At 42.0% G+C, this 13,961-nt stretch overlaps 1 protein-coding gene across 2 annotated transcripts in view; it reads left to right on the plus strand.

Annotated features, from left to right (window-relative positions):
• The window catches only part of HABP2 (hyaluronan binding protein 2), a 46,269-nt gene that overhangs the window by 30,456 nt on the left and 1,852 nt on the right, over nt 1-13,961 (plus strand). The window contains exons 9-12 of one of the 2 annotated variants that reach the window (XM_063132684.1): nt 867-1,125; nt 4,247-4,389; nt 6,840-6,974; nt 11,922-12,067. In XM_063132684.1, the coding sequence (XP_062988754.1) occupies nt 867-1,125; nt 4,247-4,389; nt 6,840-6,974; nt 11,922-12,067 (683 nt within the window). The remainder of the gene's footprint in view (nt 1-866; nt 1,126-4,246; nt 4,390-6,839; nt 6,975-11,921; nt 12,068-13,961) is intronic. The other variant, XM_063132685.1, reaches the window with a different exon arrangement.

Consider the following 13,961-nt stretch of genomic DNA (forward strand, 5'->3'; position numbering starts at 1 on the left):
CTATCTACCTCTAGAATACAGCCCACAAAATTATAGTGACTCCAGCATGTGCTTTTAAAAAAAAGTGTTCTTGAAGCTCTGCCCAAGAGTTTAGTAATATTATAGGATCTATTATTTGTAGAGCACCAAGAACTGTGCCAAACAAATAACTGGTCTTGGGATATCTATTGCCAGGAGACATCAGAGCAAATGAAATATGAAATAGTACAGCAGAAAACAAACCATTCACAGAATGGAGGAATAATATTCTACATGAGTCTTTCAGGGATTATACTTGTGCATTGAGAGGAACAGCTCTGATGCCGTAAAGTTGTTTCTGTGGAGAATTATTTCAGGGTTGAAAGATATCCTTAGGAACACAGAATAAATTGGTTTCATCTGAGCCCTAGTCACTTGGGTACCAGAATATGGTCAAACATGCTGTAGTTTCATACCTAGATGCTGCTGTTGTAGTTTCAGGATTGATGGTTTTCTAGATAATGATTTATAAGATTTTTGAAGAATTAAAACCTGGTTTTCTAGTGTATGGGATACTATGCAGTGGTGTCCAAGTGCTGGGGCTAATGGTGTTGTGCTAGTACGAAGCAATGTTTGCACAATGTAACTAGTGCATGCTAGTGCAACAGGAAAAAGCAGGATTTACCACTGAAATTCAGCAGTGCGCACATCACCGGTTTCCCCCATTGTTCCAAGCACAGCTTATATAAAGAGTCTGAATGTGACTGTCTGTGTGGCCCACCAGTCTCTTTTCCTAATAAACAAAATCAGAAATGAAGGAACAAGAAAAGAAGGATTTGCTTATGAGTAGTTAAGAGACAGAACCTCACTATAACATTTCCAGTTCTGGTTGTCTCATTTGTATTTAGCAGAGTCCTCCAGGAATACAGCCATCTTCTCCACCAAGATTCCTGTAGCAGATAGCATATCCAGTACATGTGGAAAACCAGAGATGGTAAGACCATTCAAGAGAATTTATGGTGGTACCAAGACAACGGCTGGCAAGCATCCATGGCAAGCTTCTCTTCAGAGGAAAATTTCAAGAGGCTTCTTTTTGCCTAAGGGACATTACTGTGGAGGAATTCTGATTGACCCGTGCTGGGTTCTCACTGCTGCACACTGTATTTTGTAAGCATACCTGCTGTATTCAATTGATTTGCTGCTGCATGTGGTACAGTACAGTAAGGAAAAATAACTTACCCAAACCACAAAGATCTGAAGTGATTGGTTGACTTGCACTATTTTGTAGCCTCACTCTATGCCAGTTTGACCTTAATGTGCATGAAATTTTCATTTTCCCCTTACACATAAAAATAAATGTATTCTTATTGATGTAGATTATGCAGATATGTTCATGTTATGTAGATACTTCATCTATAGTGTATATTTGATACTTGCCATGTCAGAGTGGCTTTACATGACTTTGTTCCTGTAGGCTAGGCAAGACAAAGATTCAAGTTGATACGCTGGAGTGCTGGGCTGAAAACAACAGAATGAAATTTAATAGGGATAAATGCCAAGTTCTACATTTAGGGAATAGAAACCAAATGCACAGTTACAAGATGGGGGACACTTGGCTCAGCAATACTACAAATGAGAAAGATCTTGGAATTGTTGTAGATCACAAGCTGAATATGAGCCAACAGTGTGATATGGCTGCAAGAAAGGCAAATGCTATTTTGGGCTGCATTAATAGAAGTATAGCTTCCAAATCACGTGAGGTACTGGTTCCTCTCTATTCGGCCCTGGTTAGGCCTAATCTAGAGTATTGCGTCCAGTTCTGGGCTCCACAATTCAAGAAGGACGCAGACAAGCTGGAGCGTGTTCAGAAGAGGGCAACCAGGATGATCAGAGGTCTGGAAACAAAGCCCTATGAAGAGAGACTGAAAGAACTGGGCATGTTTAGCCTGGAGAAGAGAAGATTGAGGGGAGACATGATAGCACTCTTCAAATACTTAAAAGGTTGTCACACAGAGGAGGGCCAGGATCTCTTCTCGATCCTCCCCGAGTGCAGGACACGGAATAACGGACTCAAGTTAAAGGAAGCCAGATTCCGGCTGGACATCAGGAAAAACTTCCTGACTGTTAGAGCAGTGCGACAATGGAATCAGCTACCTAGGGAGGTTGTGGGCTCTCCCACACTAGAGGCATTCAAGAGGCAGCTGGACAACCATCTGTCAGGGATGCTTTAGGGTGGATTCCTGCATTGAGCAGGGGGTTGGACTCGATGGCCTTGTAGGCCCCTTCCAACTCTGCTATTCTATGATTCTATGATTCTATGATTCTAAGTTGGTGCCAAAGCTTGCTGATATAATCCTGGCATGGAAATGTGTGTGGTCAATTGCAATCACTTGATAAAGAGCACTTACGTGTGTTGTTTGTCCAATGATATGTAAGGTATTAGAATATGTTTTGGACACATATGTTTTCTAACAGGAAAACAATTTTTCAAAGTATTCCTTTAAGCAGAGTCAGCCCTACCATGAGGCAGAATGAAGTGTACATAGAATGGGAGAAGGTGCCATCTTGTACATAGAAAGGGGGAAGGCTCCAGTGAAGCAATTCACCTCAGACAGCAAAATGTCTGGGGGCAGCCCTGCCTTTAAGCACTATTATTTTATAATTTTGAAATCTATATAGTTGTGGCCTTAATGCTGTCTGCTTGTGGCATTGTAACTGAGGTGGATAGGTTGCATCCTTCTTTTACATGAGTTAATCTAGTTGATATGTTTTCCATGACATTTATTTATTTATTTATTTATTTATTAGAATAAATAAATTTATTTAAAACAAATTTTAAAAGAAGCAAATACAGAGAGTCAAGGGTGCATATTAAGGAAAGGCTTCCTGGAATAAATATGTTTTTAGGAGGTGCCGAAAGGAGTACAAGGTTGGCACCTGCCTGACCTCCAGAGGCAGGGAATTCCATAGGAGGGGAGTCACCACGCTGAAAGCTCTTCTCCTGGTGGATTCCAATCCGAGGATGGATCTAGGTGGAACCACCAGGAGCAGGCCCTCGGATGACCTCAGTGACCGAGCAGGCTGGTAGAGGAGAAGGCGCTCTCTCAGGTATCCTGGTCCCAAGTTGTTTAGGGCTTTGTACACAAGTACAAGAACCTTAAACCTGGCCCGGTAGTGAATAGGCAGCCAGTGCAGTTCCCTCAGAAGAGGAATTACATGCTGGAAAGAGGCAGCTCCAGACAACAGCTGAGCTGCAGTATTCTGCACTAGCTCCAGCTTCCAGAACAGCTTCAAGGGCAGCCCCACATAGAGCATATTGCAGTAATCCAATCTTGAGGTTACCAATGCCTGTACCACTGTGGCCACGCTATCCCTGTCCAGGAGAGACCGTAGTTGGCGAACCAACTGAAGCTGGTAAAAGGCACTCCGAGCCGCGGTGGCTACTTGAGCCTCCAGCAACACAAATGGGTCTAAGAGTACCCCCAAACTAGAACCTGATCTTTCAGAGGCAGTGCAACCCCATCCAGAACAGGCAATGAGCCTGTTTCCCGGACTCAGGAACCACTCACCCACAGGGCTTCCGTCTTGCCAGGATTCAGTCTCAGTTTATTGGCCCTCATCCAGCCCATTACTGAGTCTAGGCACTGGTCCAGTACCTGCACAGACTCACCTGATTCAGTTGTCACAGGGAGATAGAGCTGCATGTCATCAGCATATTGATGGCATTTAGCTCCAAATTGCCTAATGACCTCTCCTAACGGCTTCATATAGATGTTAAATAACATTGGGGACAAGATGGTGCCCTGCGGCACTCCATAGCTCAATTGCCAAGAGGCCGAGGACTGTTCACCCAATGCTACTCTCTGAAAACGACCCCGTAGCTAGGACCGAAACCACTGTAACACAGCGCCTCCGATGCCCATCCCACGGAGTCATTCCAGGAGGATCCCATGGTCGATGGTATCAAAAGCCAATGAGAGATAGAGCAGGATTAACAGGGTTGCATTCCCCCTGTCCCTCTCTCGGTAAAGGTCATCCATCAGGGCGACCAAGGCTGATTCGGTCCCATAACCAGATCGGAACCCAGACTGGAATGGGTCTAGATAATCAGTATCCTCCAAGAGTGCCTGCAGTTGCTCTGCCACAACCCTCTCAAGTACCTTCCCTAAAAAAGGGGTGTTTGCGACATTGAATTCCAGTACAGGTACCGATGGCCTTTGAGGTCTCTTGCAGTTCTATTATTATGACTGATTGTTCTTTGGTTCCCCCCCCCCCCCTTCCTTCATAGGACAGAAGCATACACCCTCCAAGTGTCCCTTGGAAAGCAAGATCTTAGTAGAAAAGAATATCATGAACAGACGTTTGATGTTGAAAAGATAATTAAACATGGACTGTACACAGAACAGGAGAACATCCCATACAATGACATCGGCAAGTTCCCAGTTCTATGACAGTTATATTGTATTTTGTATTTATTTATTTATTTATTTAAAATATTTATATCCCGCCCTATATCACTAAGATCTCAGGGCAGCGTACAGATAAAAACATACAGTATAAAACAATAAATATACACAGTTAAAAACAAATTAAACCATAATCCAAGTTAAAACAATATATAATTTAAAAGCAATAGATGCAGTTAAAACAGTTAAAACAATGTGCCAGTGAGTTTAACCATCAAAGGCTTTCTTAAAAAGCCATGTTTTTACTTGGCGTCGAAATGCAATCAATGTTGGCGCCAATCAGGCCTCCAAGGGGAGGGCATTCCACAGCCGGGGTGCCACCACAGAGAAAACCCTCTCCCTTGTCCCATCATAACGTATATGTTGCATTGGTGGGATGCGGAGAAGGGCTCCTCCAACAGACCTAAGGTCTCGGGCAGGCATATATAAGGAGAGGCGCTCTCTCAAGTATCGAGGTCCCAAGCCGTTTAGGGCTTTAAACGTCATTACCAGCACCTTGAATTCCGACCAGAAGCGTATAGGCAGCCAGTGCAGTTCCTTTAAAACCAGTGTTATGTGGGCTCTGTAAGATGTACCTGCCAGCAGTCTAGCTGCTGCATTTTGCACTAGCTGCAATTTCCACGTCTTCTTCAAGGGCAGCCCCACGTAGAGTGCATTGCAGTAGTCTAATCGGGAAGTTACCAGTGCATGCACTACTGTGGCTAGGTTGTCCCCGTCCAGGAAAGGCCGTAGCTGGCGGATCAGCCGAAGCTGGCCCCAAGTACTCCGTGCCACAGAGTCCACCTGGGCCTCCAGTGACAATGATGGATCAAGGAGTACTCCCAAGCTACGTACCTGCTTCTTCAGAGGGAGCGCCGTCTCATCTAGAACAGGCCGCTTACGCAATTCCCGGACTCGGGAACCACCAATCCACAGAGCTTCCGTCTTATCAGGATTCAGTTTCAGTTTATTGGCCCTCATCCAGCCCATTACAGCCTCCAGGCACTGGTCCAGCACCTTCACAGCCCCAGCTGACTCCGACGACAAGGAGAAGTAGAGCTGAGTATCATCAGCATATTTGTGTTTTTAGATTGTTGGTTGTTTTTATGCTCTTCATGATTTTAATTTTTGTGAACCACCCAGAGAGCTTCAGCTACTGGGCGGTATAAAAATGTAATAAATAAATGAATGAATGAATGAATGACATATGTTGCATTCCAGCTTTCACATTATTATGTTGCCAGTGAGGATTGGAAGAGGAAAGCAGTAAGCATTAGCTCAATACAGACTACATATTAGGGAGAAAATGTTGCTATACAATTAGGCAAACCATTCAGAGAGATGGCAAACCTATCTTCAGAAAATTTAGGAAAAAAGGTTTATTTAGTACTTATACATTTAAATAACACTCTCTAATTGTTAAAAAAAATCCAAAGTGGCAAGTCGTTTAGGAATGCTTTTGTTGATTTGAGCATAACCACTGTAAAGAAATTGATTGGATGAGCGTGCAAAATTAATGGGTTAGATCCACTGGTTAGGGCAAATGCAACTGGGTGGATGGAACTGGATTTCCCCACGCTCTACACCTCTGCCCTCCACCGCAGCTCTTCTAGCTCTCTAAAAATGTTACACTGAGGGTTAGGGGACTCTGGTGAAGAGGTGAGCTGTGGCGTGTGTGGGAAGGGGGATTCCTGAAAATCAAACAGAGACACCTTCCATGAATGGATCCCATCCATCAATGGAAATCAGATCCTCTATTCAACCTAATAAAATTTAGTAGTACTGCAGTTTAAGTTTCCTGAGATCTTAGTGAATGGATCTTGTTGGTTGCTTCACTTGCTTTGCATGTGATTGACTGAGATATAGTCCTGACACAGGACAGACAGTCCCATGGTTCTCCCTTAACCCTTTCCCTTCCTGCTGTCTGTTAGTTCAAAAGCACCTTTCCCTCTGCTTCCACCCCCAATTCACCAGTTGCTTTGTCTCCCAGAGGAGAAAAGAGATGTCAGTTATCTTTCCCACCACAGGGGGGAAAAGCCATGTGGGGGGGGGGGTGTGAGAGAGAGTGAGTGTGAGTGTGATTTTGATTGGATCAATGTCACAAAGGGAAAGAGTTAAGTTGCACTCCTCTCTGCCAGTCTTCTGCTTCCTGTCTTACCTCCTACAGTTGCCTTTCTCATATTTATCTCTATCTATCCATCTATCCATCCATCATCAGGAAAAACAATCTGATTTGGCTCACATTAGCTTTCTGACCTGACCCTGAGACAGTGATAGAAAAATTAAAACAACCCTATAAAAGAAGTGGAGATCTTACACGTATTTAAATAATGAAGCTTATGAATTTTCACTTGTTGCATCAAATTGCTTGATGCAATTTAGAATGAATGTGTAATCAATAATATCCCATAATATTGTCTTCCATTCTGCCTACAGCTTTGCTGAAGTTAAAACCGATCAATGGCCACTGTGCTGTGGAAACAAAATATATCAAACCGGTGTGCTTGCCTGATTCAACATTTCCTGATGACACAGAATGCTACATATCAGGTTGGGGAGAGATTGAAACAGGTGAGCTGCTGGTGGTTAGTGAAATGGATTATAATTAATTCAGTGGTAGAAACTATATTAATCTTTATATCACATCCTCCCTGCTTAATTTACCCTTTGCTAGGAGCCCTCTGATGCTGCAGATAGGACCATCTCCACTGCTTCTTAATTAGAGTAAAATGCCCATACTTAAGTAGCTTCTTGTTCAGTATTTGGCAAAATCCTGCAAGTGTTGAGAATTTGAAGAAATTGAGTTCCAGCTGATCCGTTAGCTCCAGGGAGATTTTAACCTTGTTTGTTTCATGGGATCATTGTGTTATTTGAATGTGTACTCATGCTTAGAGTTTACATTCTTTACATTCTTGGGGTGATGAGAGTGGTGACTACGCTAGAGTTAATCTTCATCTTCAGGTACTGTCTCAGTCTCTGACATGATAAAAGTCAGATCTCAAAATGCAAATGTACTTCATAGTATATTTACTATATCAATAATGATTGTGTAAATTGGGCCAAGTCCTTTTAAATCATCTCATGAAGCGATGATTTAAATAACAAAGATAGCAATCCTATAGTCCTCAGGCAGCGTCTGGGGTGCATAGGAAGCTGCGGATCACCTCCTCCATGCCCCAAGACAGAGCTAAAAGCGTTGAGGAGATCCAGCCATGGATCTTCCCTCCGCCACTATGAGTCTCAGCTACTGCAGAAAGCAGTTGGATCTCATGGAAAAAGTTGGCGAGAGAAAAAGGTGCGTGCTGGTTGACGAGGGGGAGAGGAGAGGCCAGGAGAGGCAATGTCCTGTGGGTTCTCCAGTCCCCTCCTCACCTACCAAAAGGTAAGTTAGCTAGATGGATTCAGAGAGCCATCCAGCTGCTTTTTTCATTTAAACAGAAGAACGGATTTGAAATCACCTCTGCTCTCCTCTTGTCCTGCTTGGCTCCTGTTGGCAGGACATAGAATAGGTGACTCCAAACTCAGAGCCCTCAGTCTATCAGGAGTGCCTAAATATTTTATATCATGGTGAAGGGATATATAACATTTATGGAGCGGTGGGACCATATATGGAGTAGTGGGAAGCATTCTCAATGTGTTTCATTCCAATTTTAATTTCCCAGTCCAGTATCAAAATCTGAAGAAACCAGCAGCAGATGCTGGATGTGGATCGTAATGATTGGCTGGGGTCAATTGCAAACCTTACTTTTCCCCCACCTCAATTTCTATAGAAGTTTTGCAGGATGTTTAATGGAACTGCAGCTCAGCCTTCCCCAACCTGCTGTCCTCCAGATGTGTTCAACTACAACTACCAGCACCTCCCATCCAAGGTGCTGGGGAAGGCTACTATAGCTTACTTTCAGTTCCCCAAAAAATGTAGCATAGGAGAGGCAGGCATGGTCATTTAATTTCAATGTTTAGAATATGATTAGAGTACAGAAATCCTTTCAAGGCAGCTTCTTCATTATGAATAATGGCGCGACTCCACATATGGCCACATATGGACCCCTTGGTCAAACTGGGAACTGGAAGTTTCACTACAGCTTCATTGACTCTAGGACCTCTTGGTCAAACCAGTCTTCAGTTCACTGTTATGTATGGCTCTTATGTAAATTACCAAACCAATTTCACACAGTGCGTGAGAAAACCAGTGTGAAAACCTTCACTTACAATGAGAGTCATTTCACAGTTCCCACACATCAGAAAGTCGTATAACATCAGGACTTCCTGTTTCTAGAAGTATATAGACATCTATTTAAGTTTTTATACATTTAAATTAAATATTGATCATACTTGGCTGATCTCCCAAATTCCTGTCTGTAGATAAAATGATTAATTTCATAACTTTCACAGGTGAGAAGGGACTGCAAAGGTCCATTTGCCTAGCAAAGCCACCACTAACCACCACTCATTATACCTGTAGAACAAGTCAATCAATGGGGATACACTGTAGATAATGAATTCAGAACCTACACCATGCATTTCAAGTATTATTATTTTTGAAAATGAACTTTGGCTGAAAATTCAGGATGTGCAAATCTATTTGGAGTAAAAGAAGAAACCACATTTAGGCCAAACCTGCCTCCAAACTCCTTGTCCCCATTTCTGTCACATGCCACTCATCGTCTTGACTTAATTCGAAGAATCAAAACGGAGTGAATGAGTCTATATGCTTCCATTTACAAATTCTGAGCAATAACTAGGAAAGAAACCCAGCAACTGTGACAGTATTTTCCAGCCTATTGGTTTGGATAAGTTTTTGATAAGCAGCATCTGGATCTCTGGATACATATTGAAACTGAACTGCCAAATCTATTCAAGTTCAGCTAAACCTCTGTGACATCCTGTGAGTTCCTTGGAAGGAAGAAATCATTCTTGTGCTTAAAAATAAGATAATGAGAGCTTTCTGAAAAATGCATTTCCCCCATTTTACACTTAATGAGTTGCTGTAAAATTGCAGGTGGACAATATGTCAATCATGTTCCCAAAAGTACCCTGATGTTTTATGAGCAATATAATCCAATATGAAGTGTATACATCTTTTGATATAATTCATATTGAAAGTAACAAGCATCTGGTATGCAGATTTGGTAGATTATGTGCTGATGATATGAGTTAATAAAACATCATTCTTCTGTGACCCAGTCACCACTACAAACTAGCACTTTCACAGTCCACAGTGTATCTATGTTGTCCAAGAGTGAATGGATGATCTGTTCCGATGCTTGAATGGCTCTGATTTAAAAATAAAAAAATAAAAAACCCAAATGTTTGTATCCTGACCTTTTCCAAAGATGCTCAGATTAGCTGCTCAGCCTCACAGCAACCCTGTGAGTTAGTTTAAACATAGAGTTAGTCATATGCCCATGCTTTCCCAGTGCATTTCATAGCTGAGCAATGATCTGAACCTGTTTCATGCATCAAAATCCAACAAAGCCATTATAACAAACTGGCTCTGTGATGTCACAAGAAACCTGATCAACCGACAGGAACTGAAAGACATTAGTTTTCTAATTTAAACATTAAAAAACTGAACTGTATAAATATGTGGTTGCATCCAAAGCTTCCATTCTATGAAGTGAAGGAGAGTTCCACTCATGGAATGATCCTTTGTTCTGCAGCAGGGTCAGCGGCACGAACTTTGGCTTAAGGTGTCTTATGCGATGTAGCTGTGGTTAAGGGGCCAAAATAATAGAGCTAGCAGTATAGAGCGGCCTAAATCACGCAACTGCTGGCTCTCTTAGCGAAAGGTCTGATGGGATACGGGGTGGAGCATTCAGGAGACTCAGGCGCTCACCTAACTGCTTTGTGGCTAGCATGTGGTTAAGGAAACCATGAACCAGACAGGGTCAACAGTGTCATGTGCAAGCGTACGGCTTGTGGCTACTGCTAACCAGAGAAAAGCATGGATAATAATAATAATAATAATAATAATAATAATAATAATAATAATAATAATATCTTACCCGCCTCTCCCTTTGGATTGAGGCGGGGAACAACATTAGAACAGGAATCAATACATCTTAAACATTCATGATTTTACATTGATCTGGATAGGCCTGCCGGAAAAGGCTAGTTTTTAAAGCTGCCTTAAAATCACACAGAGTTAATTTTACGAATCTCCTCAGGCAGGCCATTCCACAATCTGGGGGCGACAGAAGAAAAGGTCCTCTGGGAAACTGATGTCAGCCTAGTTTTAGCTGACTGAAGTAAGTTCTCCCCAGAGGACCTGAGTGTGCGGGGCGGACTGTATGGGAGAAGGCAATCCCGCAGGTAACCTGGTCCCAAACCATTTAGGGCTTTAAAGGTAATGACCAACATTTTGTACTTTGCCCAGAAACTAATTGGCAGCCAGTGGAGTGATTTTAATGTTGGGGTAATATGCTCACCCCTAGATGTACTAGTGACCAACCTGGCTGCCATATTCTGTGGTTAAGCTAATCACAGAGTCCTCAATGCCATCTGAACAGGCCCAGTGATACCATATGATGCACATGGTTAGAGTGGCTTCATAGTTCTTTGATAAAAAAGACAGGCAACACTTGCAGAGTATGTGAAAACACGAAGATATCTTCAGGAATGGGATGCATAAGTTTCCTCTGTTTCCATAGATATTTTCAACTATCCATGAGATAATATCACATGTTCAATATATTTATCTACAAAGGCAGATAGGCATATCTGGGGTTTCTTTTTACAGTGCAGCGCCTAATCATTCTTCTATGCTACCTACATATATATATATATATATATATATATATATATATATATATATATATCGTTTAAGTGTATATCATGGTTCCCATTCAAAAGCATCCTTCAAATCTGAATAGCTCTGTGTAGGCTTAATTGTGCATTATACTGTATATCCAGCTGCTACTTCTCTTTTTTGTGGATTCAGTGATATGTTGCCTGTTTGGGACATTTATCTGCAACAGCAAGTATGCTGTTAAATATGGGCTGTGAAGATAATTTGCAAACCTAATAGAGACAGATCAGTAAGAAAGACAAAATTATACTGATGGGTACCATTTTAAAATACTTGGTAATTTTTGGTGTAGTCAACCAGAAGTAGCCTTAACGAATGTCAGGATTTTATTAAGTTCTGGTTTGACTTGCTTTTGCCTTTGAAAGTCTACCAATCAGAATGTTCCTGGAAGAATCAGCAACTTGCCAATAATATTTTCAAAGTCAAAATGTCACTGAGATGCCCAAGACCTATGCAAAAGTAAGATAAATTAAGTTTCAAAAGCCATTTTTACCTGGATAATCTTCCTCTCCCTTGTTCATTTTCTAACCCTACTCTATCATAATTCAGGCAAAACTTTAATTACATTCAGTACGTAATTTTTACCTTCCAATAGACAATCATATTTTGGACCCTGCCAAAATTCTATGATCCCATATAATGAAAACAAAGATTTAGCACAAGGAGATGGGGGTAAGAGTTTCTTCATTTTTCTGGCATTCATCCTGTAGGTGAATCATCTCATCAGCTGTTAGATGCCAGAGTAAAGCTGATTTCCCAGATGCGGTGTAACGCACCAAGTGCACATAATAACAGACTGGATGAAAGCATGCTTTGTGCAGGAAATCTTCAGAGAACAAGTGCTGATACTTGTCAGGTCTGTTGCTTTTTCAGTATTTGAACACTAATTTCTCTTTTAACAAAATGTAAATAGGCTATGCAGAGTAATGTCTGGCAGGGTACTACATATGTATCTGCTTCTTGTATCAGATACGTTACAACAACCTCCTTCCTTTCAACATGATGTGAGAGGCATGTCCTTCAAACTAACAGCAGCTCTTCTGGTGACAGGCAAGCCTATGGGAGCGTAAGCCATGGAAACTTGGGAGTTTCATCATTTGACAAGGTTTCTCCCAGCACATCTTATTTATATGATCCACATCTCATCTCTCTTTTTCCTAAACCACCCAATGCTCTTCACCAGCTTTAGGTCCTTTATGTCTCCAGGTTTTTGAGGGCAAGACATCCTCAATGGCCTCCCTCTCCACCATTGTCACCAGCTGCTATTGGTTCTCCTCTTTCTCATAATTGCTCCCAGTGAGTCAGTGAGCAAGTAGGCTGCACAATTTACTCCTCCTCTTCCTCACTTACTACCATTGTCTGGACCAGAAAGAGAGGCAGGTGAACAAACCAGTTGCAATGCTGAAGAGGAAGAGCAGCTCCAGGGGGCTTTTGTTAGTGGGTCCCTACTGGGATGTGGAGCATCAGCAGGTGCCCAATCTTGCCTGCCCTTGACGCCGGCCCTGGTTAGCTGGCATGTTTATTTATTCCTGCATTGAGCAGGGTGGGGTTGGACTCGATGGCCTTGTAGGCCCCTTCCAACTCTGTTATTCTATGATTCTATGATTGCATTTCTATACCAGCCAATTGCCAAAGCTCTCACAACATAGCCATGGTATTGAATAGATGCTTATTTACTGATTTCTTTATCAGACTTCTACCCTCCATTATCAAAACGGCTTACAAACAAAATTATCATGCAAGCTAATAACACCATGAAATATAAAATATCAAATGAACCCAATATATCGCAGGACATTTTTAGGCTGTGAGGGGAGGGGAAAAGAAGATGCTCAAAGCTCAAGTTTAGCTGTGGAGGTGAGGTCTGCCCTATGAACAGCATGGCCATGAAATAACTCCCATCTTGCTTGCTGAATGCATGGAATGCATACCTCCTAGGACGCCCTGTATAATGTAAGGTCTCCCATACCACAGGCATAAATCATTACGATGCACATTCTGCTATTAATAAAACATTGACAGTGCAGTCCAAAAGAAGATTTTGTTGAGTTTAGTGGAGCTTACTCCCAGGAAACTGGATATAGGATTGCAACTCAAGTGAAGTGATACTGAAATGGTGATAATGGCAGAAGAGGAGAATCCCAGACCAGGGGTTTTATTCCACCACCTCCTGAAAAGATTGCCAATGCCTATGTCAGGGATAGGCAACGTGATGTTGGTGGACGCTGATGTGCCCTTGGACACCTTTCTTGGTGCCTGCTGAGATGTCCTACCCAGAATAATAATAATAATAATAATAATAATAATAATAATAATAATAATAATAATAATAATAATAATAATATCTTCCTGGCAATTGAGATTGCTTCAAAACAAAGTGGAGGGCCTCTAGCTGCTTCTGTCTTCTTTTCCCATGAATGCCTCTGGGCCACATTTGGGGCTAGAGACTTTCTTAGGCTCCAGTGCCCCCATTTTGTACTGGTGTCTAAGTCAGTTTCTCAAATTGCCAAAAGGTTGCTTATGCCTGGTCTAAGCCCATCTGGGATGGTCCCCATCATTTCCCCAGGTGCACTGAGGGAAAGGCAGAAAGGAGCTCATGGCATCAGCTTCTGAACACTTCAAAAATGGCCTGGTCTCCTTTTTAATATTTTGTAAAATTTACTTTTTGGTTTAGTATTTTAAATTGTAAGCCACCTTGGGTACCTTGTAATAAATACACACAAGCACACACGTGCGGACTGCATAAGATT

Source organism: Elgaria multicarinata, chromosome 8 (assembly GCF_023053635.1).
Source record: "Elgaria multicarinata webbii isolate HBS135686 ecotype San Diego chromosome 8, rElgMul1.1.pri, whole genome shotgun sequence".
NCBI classification, from domain to species: Eukaryota; Metazoa; Chordata; class Lepidosauria; order Squamata; family Anguidae; genus Elgaria; species Elgaria multicarinata.